This window comes from Suncus etruscus, chromosome 3 (genome assembly GCF_024139225.1).
Source record: "Suncus etruscus isolate mSunEtr1 chromosome 3, mSunEtr1.pri.cur, whole genome shotgun sequence".
In the NCBI taxonomy this organism is placed as follows: domain Eukaryota; kingdom Metazoa; phylum Chordata; class Mammalia; order Eulipotyphla; family Soricidae; genus Suncus; species Suncus etruscus.
This window is the reverse complement of record NC_064850.1, coordinates 37,754,082-37,771,208: the sequence shown is the minus strand read 5'-3', so window position 1 is coordinate 37,771,208 and position 17,127 is coordinate 37,754,082. Positions and strand designations below refer to the sequence as shown.

The window sequence follows — 17,127 nt, the reverse complement described above, 5'->3', positions numbered from 1 at the left end:
AACACTTTAACCCATTCCTCATGTGCCCTGTACACCTCTCCTGCCTTTTGGCATTGTCCACTGTCCACCAGCCCTGTGATTCAGGACAAGAAGGGTCAGAGATTGGGCCAAGGACACTGTTTTCTTCTCTTCCTGGAAGATTTTCTAAGAGCTAGAGCAGTGTTGAGAAGAAGAACATTTGGTGAGGCCTGGGACTGTGAGAATGGGGACAGGAAACTGGAAAGTGTGTACTGGGGTATCCTAGTCTCCGCCTTCCATGGACATTGGGGTACAGAACCAGTTTGTGGGCAACTGACTTGGCAGGACACCCCTCAACAGCATCCTCAGGAACCTTGGGATAGTCTTTATATCCTAGAGGATATAAAAAACATTAGCACTGGGACCACTCAGCCTCTGGGGGAATGTTGGGGAGGGCAGAGCAAGTGAGACTTGACTACTGCTTTGGGGAACAGGGGGGGGGGGACTGGAAAGGTGTCCTAATGCTTTGTGGGCATCCCTAGAAGAACTTCCAATAGAAGAGCAGAACATGAAATCAAAGGCACAGGCCTATGGAACATTTCTATGGCGAGTTCTGAGCCAGAAAGAGCCCTGAGCATTTGGGCTGTGTGGAAGTGGAAGTGGCAGTTTGAGAAGCTAATTCATGCCAGGATGTTCCAGAATGCCAAATGAAGGCTCCATTTCCTAGCCATGTTGAAGGAATGAGGGCCTAGACAAACCAACTGATTTTACAGCTGGTTCCTGTTGTTTTCTTATTAGCAGTAATAATTCCTAGTGGGGTTTTATTTCTTCCCTTTTTTGTGGGGGGACACACCCAGTGACACTCAGGGGTTACTCCTGGCTCTGCTCTCAGAAATCGCTCCTGGCTTAAGGGACCAAATGGAATGCCGGGGGATTGAACCACGGTCCATCCTGGGAGTCAGTCGCGTGCAAGGCAAATGCCCTACCACTGTACCACTGCTCCTGCCCCATCTTAGCATTTTGTTTTGCTTTGTTTTTTGAAAGATACTAAAAGCTCTTTATTTTGGGCAACAGATTTCAGATGAAAACAATTTAGATTCACATTGAAATGTGCTTGTCTCACTCCCTGCCCTTCTGCTGCACCTCTTCTGTTAGTAACAGAGCCACCAAACGTAATTCAGTAAAATCAAAGACTGGATTCCTATAGACATGAATCGGATCCCATTTGATACAGTAATTACAAGATATTAGTCCAGAAAGGTATACCTTCTGGCCCATCCCTTAAGCAATGGTGAAGATGTACTAGGAACAGAAGATACACCATATTTTGCTCAAGAACTGCTACTTCTCCTCCGGCAAGTCCTGGACTCCGAGCTTCAGCTTCAGAGCAATCTGTTTTCTTATGCTTCCCTTCACAAACTCATTTTGTGGGCAAATAGAATGTCCTGAACTTGCAAACTGATGTCCACGAACCAAATCTTGGGTGGAAGGTAAAGAGTCAACTGTATTCAAGGGCAGCATGCATGATTAATGGCTCAAACAGGGCCACAAGAGCCAAAGCCTCCTCTATGTATTGTGCTGGTCTGGGCCTTTCCATGTACTGAGACTGACTGAAGAAATAAGAACTTCCTAGGCTCAGAAAACAGTAGCAAGGACTGAACCAGACCAGACTTGAGTTTAACAGGAAACTGGGTAGAGTTGGATCTAAGAAAAGGCATGTATTGGCCACTATAGCACTACAGTCCATAATACAGACTCAAAATCAATTGAGCAGAAATTTCCTCAGGTCCACGGATGTGGACCAGGATGTTTCTAGAGGGAAAGAGGTAGGCTTGTTTCACACTGGAGTTTGGTTTATGCAAATGATGGATTTCTCACTTGAAGTTCTGATTGGTGGAAAGTCTAGTGGGGACTGGCTGACTTTCATCTGGGTGGGTTTAAGCTGCCTGAGATTTCCTGTCTCCCAGCCCTGGCAATAGCAGGCCAGAGAGCCTGGGGTCACCACAGCCCAGCCCTCCATACAACCCTAATTTGATTTGCTTTTACCATGACTTAGGTTGCTTCTCTTTTCATTTTCTTTATTATCCTACTCATCAAATCCTGAACCTGAGACCCAAGACTCCTTCCTCCCACATTACTCCTAGGTTTTGTTCACCCCATAGGACACACAGAGCCCCCTCCATACCTGTCTGTCTGGTCCTGCAATCCTCAAAAAGACAGACACAGGGGATTGTCACTTCTTTTCATCTTTATTTCTCAGGTTTGTTTGAACAATGTTGGGGGGCACCACCATTTGTCCCCCAGGGATGAAAGACCTTTTCTGCTTCATTCCTGAGCCCATCACTGAGAGAGGAGGATTCTTCTTACAGACCTACCACCCACATCCCAAGACGAGATCCAACCGATCCCAAGATGATATTAGATGCTATGGACAGTCCACTTGCCCCTGCGGAAGAGAAAAGAGTAAGAGCTCCCGGGACAGACTTTGGGAAGGTGTGTGTGTGTGGGGAGGAGTGAGTGGATGAGACTTGAATTGTAAACACTCCCCACTACTCCTTCAGGACCCAGGTTTTGGGGAGAGGCTTTTGCCTCTACCAAGAGAGGAAAAGGGTACCCTGATGGTCATTTGAGGTACACTGGAGATTGTGAGGCCATGACTGCTGCTTCTCTATCCGTAAGGTGAGGCTGAAGCCCTTTAAGAAGGGACTGTCCCCAGCAGCTCTCAGGGATAGCAATGCAAGTGCTCAGGCCTGCAACACTGCTTCACAAAACAGAAGGCAGGCAGTGAGAGCATAAAAAAGAGAGCCCCTGAGATCTAAGACCTGGGGCAAAGGGTACAAGTCTGGCTGAAATTAGCCTCAGCCAAGCTCCTCCAGAGCCCTAGAGACAACTCCTCTCCTTTCACCTCCTTTTTTTGGTTTTTTGTTTTGGAGCCACACCCAGCAGTGCTAAGGGGTCACTGCTGGCTCTGCACTCAGAATTCGCTCCTGGCAGGCTTGGGGAACCATACAGGATGCCGGGGATCAAACCCAGGTTGATCCCAGGTTAGCTGCATGCAAGGCAAATAACCTAACAGCTGTGCTATCTCTGTGGCCCAACACTTTTTGCATTTTTAAAACTGGAGCTGTTTGGGGCCAGAAGGGGAGAATCAATCAGCGTATATCACTTCCCTTGCATTCAGCCAATCTGGGCTTGATTCCATATATCCCATATGGTCCCAGAATTGATCCCTGAGCACAAGACAGCCAGGAGTTATCCCTGAGTACTACAGGGTCTGACCCCTCAAAAGAAGTAAACAATAACAGAGTACTGTTATGTGCACAGGTATTTTTAGTGTGTGGACACAATATTCTATAATTCTTTCTTGGTCTTCCTTTAGTTTGGGGGCCACACCTAGAAGTGCTCTGGGGTTTACTGTACTCTAAAATCACTCCTAGCAAGCTTGGGGTACTATATGGGATGCTGGGGATCAATCATGTGCTGTGCTATTATTTCAGCCCCCTCCCCTCACCTCCTTATGTTGACACTCACCCACAGACTGCAGAGTGGCCACCAGGCTGCCAGCGGCCACCCCGCCACCATTGGCAATGGCAGATATGGACATCATCTTGGCTGCCAGGGAGGAAGCTGCGATTCCTGTGGTGGTGAAGCCCAGGCAGCTCACAGCCACAGGCACAGCTCCCACAGCAATGGCTGTGAGAGGAAACAGGACCAGAGTTACCCAGGGAACAAAGCCCCAAAGACATTTAGCCCTGGGATACATGCAGAGAAGACAGCCCATGTCCTGCATCAAAGGGAAGCAAATTGGGGTAGGGACAGCAGAAGGGAGGCCTGAAGTCCCCACTTATCCAGTTAGGCCAGGCTCTAAGCTGCAGCAGGGCTTCCCAAGGCTTCAGTTACTCTCCAGTTGGGCTGCTGCTGAGCTGGCAAGCTTGCAGCCCTTGGGGAAGACAACATGGTTGGCCGGTCTTGGCCCAGGCTAGGAAGAGGTTGGGGCACAAGTATCTCACTGCCCCCAGATTCAACAGACCCCTGAGCATAGCCAATGTGCTTGCTCTATGTACATTAGGGGTCTGTCTTATGTGACTCATGACATCTCTGGGCCCAGGGAACTGTTTTCTAAGAAGGCTGTGAATCTGGGAGGCTATAGATTTCACTCTGCAGAATTTCTGGGCTCCTGGTAAGACTTCTCTCCAAGTGCTCCCTCACACTCCAGGCTTCAAACTCTCTACTTCCTGTGTCCCTCCAATCCCCACCCCATGTTTATTTCTTGCTCCTTGCACCAAGGCTTGGAACACACCTGCCCTAGACATAGTCAAGGCTGTGGACAGCCCAGTGTTGGATGCCCTCTATGACACAGTTCCTGAAACACCTGGCAGACAGAGCCTTTGTAGAGCCATTTGTTCCAGGGAACCCCATAGAGAAATTGTTTGGGGGATTCTCCTTGAGGCTGAAAGTGTTGGAGACACCACCCTAACAGAGATGGGGAAGGGATTCTCCTTGAGGCTGAAAGTACTGGAAATACCACCCTAACAGAGATGGGAAAGGGCAGCACAAAGAGAGGCACCATCCCTCATGATAAGTGATTCCTAATCGGACTTGACCTTGGACCATTCTTCCTCACTCACAGAGAGCTCTGGTTAAAGGAGATAATCTCTATCAATACTGTTAATTCAGGGCACTCCTAAATCTAACTGTTCATGCTTATCCTTTCCCTAGAACTTCACCTACCATCACCCCCATATGTCCTGCCATAAGTCCTGTTGCCCTTCACAGCATTCCAGTTCTTCCTTTGGTGCTATATATGCTTTGTTAGAAGGAAATAAACTCTAAACAAGAAAGAAAGAAAGAAAGAAAGAAAGAAAGAAAGAAAGAAAGAAAGAAAGAAAGAAAGAAAGAAAGAAAGAAAGAAAGAAAGAAAGAAAGAAAGAAAGAAAGAAAGAAAGAAAGAAAGAAAGAAAGAGAAGAAAGAGAAGGAAGGAAGAAAGAAAGAAAGAAAGAGAAGAAAGAGAAGGAAGGAAGGAAGGAAGGAAGGAAGGAAGGAAGGAAGGAAGGAAGGAAGGAAGGAAGGAAGGAAGGAAGGAAGGAAATAAACTCTCTGGGATCATCAGCCTCAGATCAATTCCTCCCAGGTGGCCAAGTGGAGAAACAACCTCAGTCCAAGAATGCCCCGGGGGAACAGATATTGACCCTCCTTGTGTTGACACTGTCAGCCAAGGGTCTGAGCCCCCCTCACACTCACCTCCTCCCACCACAGCTGCTGCGGCAGTCTTGGCTGGAAAGCAAAAGAACATTCTGTGAGTGTGTCTACCCTGCTCCCCAACTCTCCCAGAGCCAGGCCCCTATGAAGGGATGGGGTGGCTTCAAGTGACACACAGGAAAATATGACACCAGAATAGCTCGTCTGCCCTCCCTCAAAAATGAGATGTCATGCAGGAGGGCCCCCTGGCCAGTGTTTGGGGTGTAGGGCTGGAGAGCCTGATCTCACAGTTGGGGTCCTGTCCTGATGGGTCTGCATGGCTAGGTAGTGTATGGAGACAGGCCACTGGCCCAGGTTATCAAAAACTCAGCCACATTGGGGCCAGAGAGATAGCAGAGTGGGTAGGGTGTCTGTCTTGCATGTGGTTAACCTAGGTCTGACGATGGTTTGATTCCTGGCATCCCATATGGTTCCCCGAGCCTGCCAGGATCGATTTCTGAGTGAAGCTAGGAGTAACTCCTGAGCTCAGTCAGGTGTGAACCCTCCCCCCCCCACAAAATAAAACCAAAACAAACAAACAAACAAAAAAGGAAACAAAAACTCGGCCACATATTTTCATTCTGACTTGCATCTCATTTCTTTTTCTTTTCTATTTTCTTGTTTTCTTTTCTTATCATTTCTTTTCTTTGTTTGAATGGGGGGGTGCATTGAGCCCTCCACAGAGATGCTCCTGGCTCTATGCTTAGGAATCACTCTTAGCGGGACTCGGTGAACCGTATGGAATGTTGGGGATCGAAACCAAGGGGGTCACTTGCAAGACTAGCAGCCTTCCCATTGAAGAAGCTCCCTGTCCTGTCTGCCTTGTATGAGTCTATTTCTTTTCTCCCCATCTGAGGCATATTTTTGTGCCTTACAAGCTGGATTTGACTCCTGAGAACCATCAAACTTCCCCTGAACACTCTGATGTGAGCAGCCCACAGCCACTGCAGCAATGCTCTCTCTCAGGAAGCTGTGGATCTCTGGACAAAGTGGCTTCATGAAACTCATGATTTGACTGGGACAGGGAGGCCCAGGGTGGGGTCCTGCTGAAGGTATCACTCTTCTGTTTGCTCCAGGATGCTGTGGCTTCCTCTGCTCCAGAGGGCTGGCTTTTGGGAGGATCATAACAGGAAGGGATCAGATATTTGAGAAACTAATCAGACTCATGGCAGAAGACCTGCCACCTACTCAGAGGTGGTCTTCAGGGAACCCAGCTAGTGCCCAGGCTAGACTTGTCTGACTCCAGGGCAACTCTGGAGGAAACAACTTTTCCAGGAAAATGGAGTTGAGGGCAGTGCTTAGGGTCGGTTGTCAATTCTCAGTGGCCTCTCCCACTCCCACTCCCTCCCCTGAACATTTGTGCTCTGGAAGGTTGAAGGAAGAAGGACCACGAGGGGGAAAGAAGGGCAGATGATACATGGGCCAGTCAGTTGGAGACAGGGTTATTGCTCACACATAGCCCTGGAGGCTCTCCTGGGCCAAATTTAATAACCGCCAAGGCCTCTCACACTGTGAGAATAAGCAGTTGTCAACCCCTCCATTTTGAATAAATCCTTTTTCTGAAGTAGGGGCTATCATGAGATGTTCTCACCAAGATGGGCCTGAGATATGGGCTAGTGCCCCTCAGGAACACCAAGGGGAGGATTTTCCCATCAATATGGCCTGAAATGGCAAAAATAATGAAACAATAAGAGGTTATGGTCAGGGCCGAGAGATAGCATGGAGGCAGGGTGTTTGCCTTGCATGCAGAAGGACAGTGGTTCGAATCCTGGCAACCCATATGGTCCACTGAGTCTGCCAGGGGCAATTTCTGAGTGTATAGCCAGGAGTAACCTCTGCCAGGTGTGACGCAACCCCCCCACAAAAAAACTTAAAATAAAAAAAAAAAAGAGGTTAAGGCCATGACACGGGTTCCAGAAAAAAACTACAAAGCGTGCTTAGAATATAGACCAGGTGGCTGCTTGAAATGTTAAAGGAATGTTGAGACTGTAACTCTATATATATATATTGCTTGAATATTTGATTCAGGGTCCTTGTCTGAAGTCCACTGCATTGGACAGGCTTGAACTCCAGCTAGCTGGAAATTAAACCTCCCTTTTGCTATTACATTATCAAGTCTGGTTTTTGAGTTCCGTGCCATGGGGGAAGTTTGTTTTTGGACTTAACAACATAGAGTTCTTGAGGGGATGGGCCTGGAGACACCCCAAGATCATATCTACGGGGCCAGAGAGATAGCACAACAGTAAGGCGTTTGTCTTGCATGCAGGACGTTTGTTCGAATCCTGGCATTCCATACGGTCCCCCGATTCTGAGCATAGAGCCAGGAGTAACCCCTGAGCGCTGCTGGGTGTAACCCAAAAACCAAAAAAAAAAAAAAATCATACCTACAAGGGCCTATTTCTGCCACTCTCCAAAAGTTCCCACAAGTGCTTTTCCTAGTCACTTGTGACAAGTTCACTTTACCAGTATCTATTGTATTTTGTTGGCCTTAACTGACAGTCCTGGCAGAAATAAATTCTCTGATCACCATGCGCGCGCGCGCGCACACACACACACACACACACACACACACACACACACACACACACACGCGCGCGCGCGCGCGCGCCTTTGTGATAAACAAAAGACCTGAGAAGATCTGGAGTGGGGTGATCTGTGGCCCTCAGCTTTGCCAGTATCATCTCATTCCAGTGAACTCATTTTCTAAGTGCAGGGACAAGAACTGGACAGTGAGGCCCAATGCTGAGGACCTGAGCCCTGGAGCCCAGCACCCCGGGTCAGGAGAGGGAGAGGCTATAAAGTATCACTCTGTCCACTTAGTCCCAAAGCAGGACTGTCACAAGCCAACTCCCCTACTCCTGTACACTTACCCAGTGAGGAACTTGCAACCAGACCTGGGCCTGAAGTGACTAAGCTGGCCACTCTAGCCACTGTCAGGCCCTTGGAGAAGGTTGTGGTCAAGATCTTCATCGCAGAGATGGCTGCCATGATAGAGAATGTCCACACCTGTACAAGAGCAGGAGGCTCTGTTATGTCAGTGTGTTAGCCACAGTGCCCAGCAGCACTAGGAGAACGGAGCTCTCAAGGGACTTTGTCGGGGCTTCTGAGTTCTGGGGACAGCAATCTGCAGTAGAGTCTAGAAGCTTTCTGACTGTGTCAAGTGAGATAATGGAACAGGGGGTGAGGGTGTCTCTTGGGAGGCTCTACTTCCTTCAGAAGCTTCCAAGGTGAGAGAGAGAGAGAGAGAGAGAGAGAGAGAGAGAGAGAGAGAGAGAGAGAGAGAGAGACAGACAGACAGACAGACAGGCAGACAGACAGACAGATACAGACAGAGACAGACAGAGAGAGAGAGAGACAGAGAGAGACAGACAGAGAGAGAGAGAGAGACAGAGAGAGACAGAGAGAGACAGAGAGACAGAGAGAGAAACTGAAATTTCCTATATCCAGGAGAAAGAAGAAGGGCTTGGAACACCAAGTCCCATGTTCCTGGTCAAAATGAACCTGCCCCACCAGGAATCTGAACACTGAAAGACCAAGATAGGTTCAGAGCCTGGTCCCAGGTGAGGAAGTGATGTTCTGGTCACAGCTTCTTGAGAAAGGAGAGCCCGGGACCAGCCAGGGCTGGAGCCTGATCTAGAACAACTAGGAGGGGTTCCCAAAGGCTGATCTCGCTCTGGCCTCTTCACCCCCAAGAAACAGTCTTACGGCCTCCAGCGCACTAAACCTGAGAGAGGTCCAGAGCCCCGAAGAAGGACCTGGGCTAAGTTCTCCTCCACTTGCCACCATGTGTGATTCCTGAAGACTTCTTCAGCAGCAAACTGGTCCTGGTTCCACACCAGCCTCCCCTGCGTTCACCACCACAGCCCCCACCACCCTAAAGGGGCTCGGGAATGCCACACACCTGTTACCCAGAGAAGCAGGTGCCTTCGTTGTGGATGTTCAAGCCTGGCGATTCTCTCTAAATATAAACTATGCACCCCCCACCCCAAGCCCCCTGCACTTCCAAATTCAAAGGAGCCCCACCCTCCTGGGCAGGAGTCCCAGAGCTGAGAACTGAGTTTCATTTCTTGGGAAATGAAACCTAAGTAGTTTCCTTTTCCTGTGCCTAGGTAAACAAAAGAATCGGAGCATTTCTGATCTCTATCCAAGCAGGAAACAGATGTTGAATCTGAGTTCAATTCTTCCCAGGCATGATTTTATAAGATGGCCAAACAGTTCTGGTATTGGGTCTAGGAAATGCTCATGGCGTTTAAGTACCCCCAATAGCCCCACAAACACAGCACTCAGCCTCATTCTGCAGGAATGGGAAGCCCCAAGAGATCCCATGGTCACCAGTGGTATTCAGTCTCCATTCTGCTACCTACCCTAGTGGCCTCCTTCAACACACCTTCAACAAGAGAATGAGTCCTGCCAAGAGACTGTAGCCTTACCAAACCTTCCTGAGTGCCAGAAATCCTGAGAACACAGGCATCTCCCTTCAGCCTGGAGCCACAGCACTTGTGGGGGACAACCCCATGATGCCGCCATACATACACAAGCTTCCAATCCTCCTCCCAGCCCTGAGGAGTGACCATAGTGTCAGAGCCCAGAGAGGTGGTGAAACTGTCCCTATAACTGTTCTAGCCAGAACAGTCCTACCTGCTGCTTAGGTGCTGGGGCCCAGTTTCCTTTGCTGTGTCCTTCACATAGACCCCAAAGTGTCACCAACCACAAAAAGAAGCACACACCAGACATGGCTTTTGGCCTTCCTGGTGCAGTGCCTAATTTTCCTCCCAAGAAATAACTGCCAGAAGGCCCATTTGGAGAACTCAATCATTGACCCTTGCATGGATTGCTGGCTATATTTCTGACATGGCTGTGACTTTATATATCTCTTTACTTTTATTTATTTGATTTTTGTCTCCTTTTCTACTACAGAAATTTGGCTTTAGCTTTTCTTTTCTTTTTTTGTTTTGTTTTGTTTTGTTTTTGGGCCACACCTGGTGACGCTCAGGGGTTACTCCTGGCTATGTACTCAGAAGTCGCTCCTGGCTTGGGGGAACCATATGGGACACCGGGGGATCAAACCGTGGTCTGTCCTAAATAGCGCCATTTCGACGCCGGGGGCCCCCCCCCCCCTCTTTAGCTTTTCTATACTCACAAAGGAATTTCAGTACCAAAGCAAGCTGCTAGAAGTTCCCTGCTGGCTTAGTATATTTGCAACTCAAAGCTCACCAGCTACCTCTCATTCTCTCTCTTTCTGTCAGGCTTTTACTCCCGAAGGCCAAGTCAAAACATGGCATCTTCAAGACAATGGTCTTCTCTCCCTGCCTTTGAGCATCACAGTAGATGATTTTAATCTCGGGGACCCTTCCTGTCACTTTGAATACCTGCTTACAAACAGGTTTGGTCAGTGTAGAATTGGGCTATTTTACTAGGTATATTCTGTACCCCTTTCTTTAGTGTATTCTCTTTCTATTCCTATTATCATAGGAAGTGGGTCTTAGCCCCTAGCTAGAATATTAATCAGGTTAAGAATATTTGTTATCAGTGCTGTGTATGTAAATATTTTAGGGGATTATTATGTTACTAACCCTAACCTGATTGGTGATTGTGCCCAGGGTGTGACCTGGCATTCTGCCCCCACCCTAGGGTAGTACCTGATTCTGCTTCCACCATTGGTTGGTATCTGATCCCAACATTGGGTGGTACCTGATTCTGGGGGATAAAAACAAGGGTCTGTGGAAGGTGAGAGGCTTTTTGCTGGAACTGAGGCTGAGTCTTTGGACTTCAGTCTTGTCCACCGAATAAAGCTAATATTTCCATAAGCCTGACTGTCTGCGAGCTGTTTACCCGCTGTTTCACCTCAGAACCGTCGGCTAGACAGGGTGGCAGACGCGTGCTCCGAGCTGAAGGGGAAAGACCTCATCCTCCATCCCTCCATCAGTCAGCCTCTTCAGGGGCTGACTTGCAACAATCAGAAGTAAACCAGGATTCCTGCTATCCTTTAATTTACATCAGTAATGACACCTAGGGCCAGGAACTTCTTTGATATGTAAGAATTTAGCCTTCCTTTTATCCTCTAACTCCTAACTGAAACCTATTCTATTCTAAGGTTACAAACCACCTAAAGCTATGTGTATTTGTTCTAAAATAAAATAATGTACATTACATTCCTTTCATGTTACGACTGCCTCTTTTTCCCTTTATATACTCCCCTGCCTGAAGATTAAATTTGTCACACTCTTGCCAGAAAGGTGTTGACCCCGCACATACTGCATGTGGTATTATTATTTCATATTTCCCATCCACCTCGTGTGCCCGCTTTCTCCCCGTAAAGGTTCTCGAACCCTAGGAAGGTTTTGCTTAGGGACGCAGCAACACGTCCGCAGCACCAAAGGACATGTCCAACAGCTCTGGGGTCAGGGGCCTTCCTCCCTCAGCCCCATACTGCGCTGGGTTCGCTGTTTCTCTTTGGCTATTCATTGATATAAGTAATGTCTTTGAATTCTGAGTGGAATTTGCATAGACAGGCTCCATCCATCACAGGCTTTCTAAGGCCTTGCTGTGAGAGACCAGAAAGAAAAACCCTCCATATTGGAAGGTCAGATCTGAGAAGATCTGGGAAGTGGCAATGAGCTTGCTCCAGAGACTGGAAGAGCAAGGTCCAAAACCATCTCCAGTGATCTCTGCATCCATCTCTCATCTGACAAGAGAAACCCCTTCAATTCTTTTCAATTATTGTTGCTTGATTGTGGCAGTCACTGGAACCACCTCAATTCTTCAGGGGGGGGGGCAGCAAGTGCTCTTCTGCTTAACCCATCTCTTTCTATTCTCTTCTCCATAGAAATCACAGTTTCAGAGCATAGAAGAGCTCTTACCAAATTTTAGTCATGTTTACTTTAAAGTGGGGGAGACAATGATCTTGGAGCAGGACAGTGATCAGACTCACAAAGGCCCCAATCCTAGTTAAAGTGATTAAAATTTAAATGTGGAGCCAGAGTGATAATACAATGGTAGGGCTCTTGCCTTGTATCTGAGTTTGATCCCTGGCCCCCCAGGAGCGAGTCAAGTGCAGAGCCTGGAGTAACCCCTGAACAATGCAGGGTATGGTTCAAAATCCAAACAGAGGGGCCAGAGAGATGGCACAAGTGGTATGGCATCTGCCTTTCCGGTGCTAGCTTAGGACAGACCAGGGTTTGATCCCCCAACATCCCATATGGTCCCCCAAGCCAGGAGCAATTTCTGAGCACATAGCCAGGAGTAACCCCTGAGCAACAACAGGTGTGGCCCCCCCCAAAAAAAATAGCTCTGACCCATTCCACAAGGGTCAGTCCTTCAGCTGTAACCTACAAATAGATTTCCACTGTCTATATATGTGTGTGTGCACGGTGGGCTCCTCTATGCTTGTATTGTACATGTCTGCTGTATTGTACATAATGCCTGCCTATATTGTATATCGTTTCTATTATATGATATCCCTCCTCCCCACCCCTTGTCTACCACCTTACAAATCCTCTTCTATCCTCTTATCCCCTCAACCCTGATACAAGCTTTAATATAAAAATTGAGGAAGAAAATATTGTCACCTACCATTCAAATCCCTAGATGTGGAGACACTTAAGTATGGTTATTATGTATCTACATTATATGATTTAATCATAGGATTAAAAGAAAGTCCCTTCTTTCTTTTTTTTTTTTTTTTTTGAGGGGGGTGGGCATACCAATAGCGCTCAGATGTTACTCCTGGCTCTGAGCTCAGTAATCGCTCCTGGCTCAGGAGACCATATGGTATGCTGAGAATTGAACACACGTCCCATCCATTCTGGGTCAACCACGTGCAAGGCAAATGGCCAATCACTGTGCTACCATTTTGGCACATTTTTCTTTTATCTTTTTCTTTTTTAATTTAAGCACCATGATTACAAACATGATTATCGTTGGGCTACAGTCACAAACAGAACATCCCCCTTCACCAGTGTAACATTCCCTCCTCCCAATGTCCCCTCTCCCCCCTTCTCATCCCCTGCCTGTATTCGAGACAGGCATTCTACTACAGTTACTTGTTTTTAACTTAGTAAACTGTTTTTTTTTTTTTCTTAAAGGATAAGTGTTTAAAAAAATACAATAGTAAAGGTGTGAACAGTGGCAATCGCCGTTGTTTGCATAGGCCCTGAAAAATATAGGGAAAGTGGGAAAAAAAATCCTTGACCTGATTATAAGAAGGCCTCACCCCAGAAGTTTATTGGCATAAGATCAACTCTGGGCTCCAGGCATACCAGTATGTTCAACCTGAGTCAATCTCCATATTCCCAGTGAAACTTTTTTACATTTTAGCTGTTGTTGGTATCAGGTTCCTATATTTAAAGATTCTGGGTTCTATGCAATTCTTTCATCGAAATCAGGCTGATGTGGAGCATCCTCTAGTTTCAGCACACCATTAGATGTGGAATGATCTGCCCTGCAAGCAGGTTGTTGCTGAGTCGTGTTGGTGTTGAGAGCACTTTTTGGAGTAAGTCAATGCCAGAGCAGTGGTAGTCTTCCCTGGTAGAGGTTTGCATCCTGGTAATGTTATAGATAATTGTGGTGGTTGTTTCCATAGATGGTATCCATTGTTCAGGGATGTATGGGCAATGCCCATTCTTCTGAGGCCTAAGCCAAATCATTATGCCAATGTTCAGGGTATTTGTGTTCCCATTACCAAATTTGTGTTCCCATCTCTATTAGATAAGAACTTGTTTGCATATGTATTATTTTCCCATTTTAATATACCTATGCAAAAGAGAAACAATACCACAGATATTGTTGGTGCATCTGGGGGCCAAGGGATCAAGTCCAACATTCCCCATAATTTGGTTCAAACATGAATTCTATACAGAGATACTCTTCTACCAGTATTGCTTATAAAACAGACCTCAAAGGGAAAAAAGCAAACAAACAATCAAATAAAAAACAGTGGGCAAAATTGTCATTATATTCAAAAAAGTTATAGATATTAAGGGAATACATCTGAGATATACAAAGGAGATACACGTGTCCCTTTTATGTTTTAGAAATAGTCGATGGAGAGGGTGTTGTTTCTGGGACACCACTTTGGTCTGTGATTTGGCCATCTGGAGTCTGTAAACAACTCACAGCACCTCATATCAGGAAATGTCTTTGAGTGGGGGCGTCTTGGAAACTGATTATGGTAGCAAGCATAGGTACCCAGTGAAGGGAGTTGGAAGATGGGAGTCCATTGACTTTTGCCCCCATGCGGTCTGAAAATGGGAATTGAGAGAAGGCTGTGGGGGGCAGCCAAGGATGCATCTTTCCCTAAGCTTGGCCAAAAAGCCTATCGCAAGGAGGCATATTGTCCCCGTGTTGCCCGCTGAAGCTTCTGACTCCCCGGGAGGAGTTTGCATCCTTAATTGCTGGAAGCTCAAAGTTCACCAGTCCCCTCCCCATCCCCTGCAGGAATGGGGAAGCCTGGGGTCTCCTTTAAACTGCTCCTCGCTGGAACCCACTTGCTGGGATCCTGAGCAGGCAGCCAGGAGTAACCCTGAGGACCAGGAGGAAGGAGAGAGAAGGCTGTGGGGAGCAGCCAAGGCTGCATCTTCCCCTAAGCTTGTCCAAAAAGCCTACCACATGGAGCTATGTCGTTTCCGTGTTGCCTGCTGAAGCTTCCCTCATCACATTTTTCTAATCACTTCTTGCCATTGTGAGGTCCTAATCAGCTGCTAGAGGGGAGAAGACACAAGGAGAAGGCTGCCCAATTCAGAAAACCTTGACTTGGCAGTTTGGATATACCCATAAGTCAGGGGATTTTGGAAGTCGAGTGACACTTTATTTGGAAATAGTGTCCCTGGGACTATGGGCCTGGCAGGACATCCGGAGAACGCAGTACAGACACCAGGGAAGGTCATGGCACCTCTCTTTATTTCTCAAGGCTTCAACACTGTAGGAGGCATCGGGGCTATCATGGGCATTTCTGAGGTACTAGGTGGTGAATCTCCTTCCTGGGAGGAGTCGCAGGACAGGGGTGTGTCAGAAAGAGGATGGTTCTTCTCAGACCAGAGCCAGGCCCCTAAAGCAGACCCAGAAGAGCCCAAAAGGATATTGGAGGTGATGGAGAGTCCACCCATACCTGTGGGGAGAAAAGGGAAGAACAGGGGTGCTGGTCAGGCATTGAACAGGGTATGGCCTCAGAGTCTGTCACATCAGGAGGATCAGGCCCTGTGCCCCACTCCACTGCAACTCTAAACCCTACCCTGTACTTTTGGAGTTTTCTAGAGACCAACAGGAAGTTCTGGGCAGCTCTTGCATCTCCCACTGCACCCAGGAACAGGGGAGCTGCCAAGGGGTGTGGGGTACCCAAGGATGCAGGTGACATGATCAAGGTTAGTCCTTTCACACAGGCCCACAGAACAGGGACAGTGAGGAAAAGACAAATGCTGGAATTGGGGGGACACAGGGTGCCCAGAACTTCGCTCCAAACTGTGGACTTGCCTTCTCTGGGACCCTAGTTTCCCTAACCCCTTGTGCCCCATTTCCTGTCACAGTCACTCACCCACTGACTGCAGAGTGGCCACCAGGCTGCCTGCAGCCACCCCGCCCCCATTGGCCACAGCCGCTGCTGACATCATCTTCGCCGCAATGGAAGAGGCAGCGATTCCTGTTCCAGTGAAGCCCACAGCACCCAGGACCACGGGCACAGCAGCCACTGTCACAGCTGTGGAGACAGAATCAGGGTTGGCCCCAGAGAAAGGCCTCAGATGCCCTAATCTCCCCTGGGGTTATGAGGAGCTCACTGGGCTTCTGTGAGTGTGACAAGAAAGACTCTGGGGCAGGCAAGAAGAGGACAGGGACCTCCTGAGGGGAAGGACAGGGATCCCCCAGAAGAAAGGCAGTGACCCTTGAGGGAAAAATCAGGGACTGCATTAGGCGAAGGTCAAGAACCCCCATCAGGGATAGGACAGGGACTCCATCAGGGGAAGGGCAAGGACCCTATCAGGGAAAAGCCGACCACCCACATACGGTCTAGAACTCAGGCCCAGTGGGGACTTACCTCCTCCAACCACACCAGCTATGACTTTACCATACATCCCTAAGGGAAAATGCACATTTATGCTTTACATTTCAAGCAGCCATCTGGTATCTAGTCTAAGCACACTTTGTAGTTTTTACTGGAACCTACCTCATGACCTTAACCTCCTATTGTTTAGTTATTTTTGCCATATCCGGGCATATAATTAATCAAAACATCCTGCCCTTGGTGTTCCAAGAGGCACTAGCCCACGGATTGTGCATATCTGGTGAAAACTTCCTGTCCTCTGTGTTTCGAGGGGTGCTAGCCTGTTAATGAAGCCTAGGTCTCTAAAACTAGGATCTGGTGTGATGCAGGTCTAGAAGCAAATGTTGAGGCAAGAAATAATCCACATAGTGAAGAGGAACAATAATGGGTTCAGGAAATCCAGCACTCAAGCAAGGAATTAAACCATCCAAGCTTTCTGCTCCTAAGAAGGAACACAGCTCAGTGGAAGAAGACCAAAGAATGAGCCTCTGCCTTCCTCAGATCTGTTTTTATTGACAAGAACCAGGCAACACCCTAGGGTGGAAGAGGAATACCAAGTAGGGAATAATCCAATATCCCAGCACCAGACTACACCCTAGGGTGAAGTACAAATATTGATTAGGGTAAGACCAGTAAACCAACATTATCCCCTACTTCAAAAAAAAGGAGGGGGTTTGACAACTGCTTATTCTCATAAACCCTTGTATGGCCTTTTCCTGAATTTCCAAGAAAATCTCATTTCTTGGGAATTCTGGTGGATGTGTAACAGTAGACTTGTGTGAAGTTTCCCATTGGGAAGGACATAAAAAAAGCTGGAAAAGGCAATATAGAGCACTTGAGCCCTGTACACTTGGTGCCTATTTCTTTAAAAAAAAAAAAAAGTGAGAGCCAAAGTAAA

At 47.6% G+C, this 17,127-nt stretch overlaps 2 protein-coding genes across 2 annotated transcripts; both read right to left on the bottom strand.

Moving 5' to 3' along the window:
- Positions 1-2,188: 2,188 nt before the first annotated feature.
- On the bottom strand, positions 2,189-14,485 carry LOC126004274 (interferon alpha-inducible protein 27-like protein 1). Its single transcript, XM_049770733.1, has 5 exons — positions 14,384-14,485; positions 8,068-8,203; positions 5,201-5,233; positions 3,490-3,651; positions 2,189-2,404 (listed from the first exon to the last, which is right to left on the bottom strand). Exons 1-5 carry the CDS (start codon positions 14,483-14,485, stop codon positions 2,322-2,324), a joined length of 516 nt encoding a protein of 171 aa, XP_049626690.1. The 3' UTR covers positions 2,189-2,321.
- Positions 14,486-15,074: 589 nt separating this feature from the next.
- LOC126004272 (interferon alpha-inducible protein 27-like protein 2A) lies at positions 15,075-16,260 on the bottom strand. The gene is made up of 3 exons (XM_049770732.1): positions 16,224-16,260; positions 15,726-15,887; positions 15,075-15,302 (listed from the first exon to the last, which is right to left on the bottom strand). Exons 1-3 carry the CDS (start codon positions 16,258-16,260, stop codon positions 15,100-15,102), a joined length of 402 nt encoding a protein of 133 aa, XP_049626689.1. The 3' UTR covers positions 15,075-15,099.
- Positions 16,261-17,127: the final 867 nt, after the last annotated feature.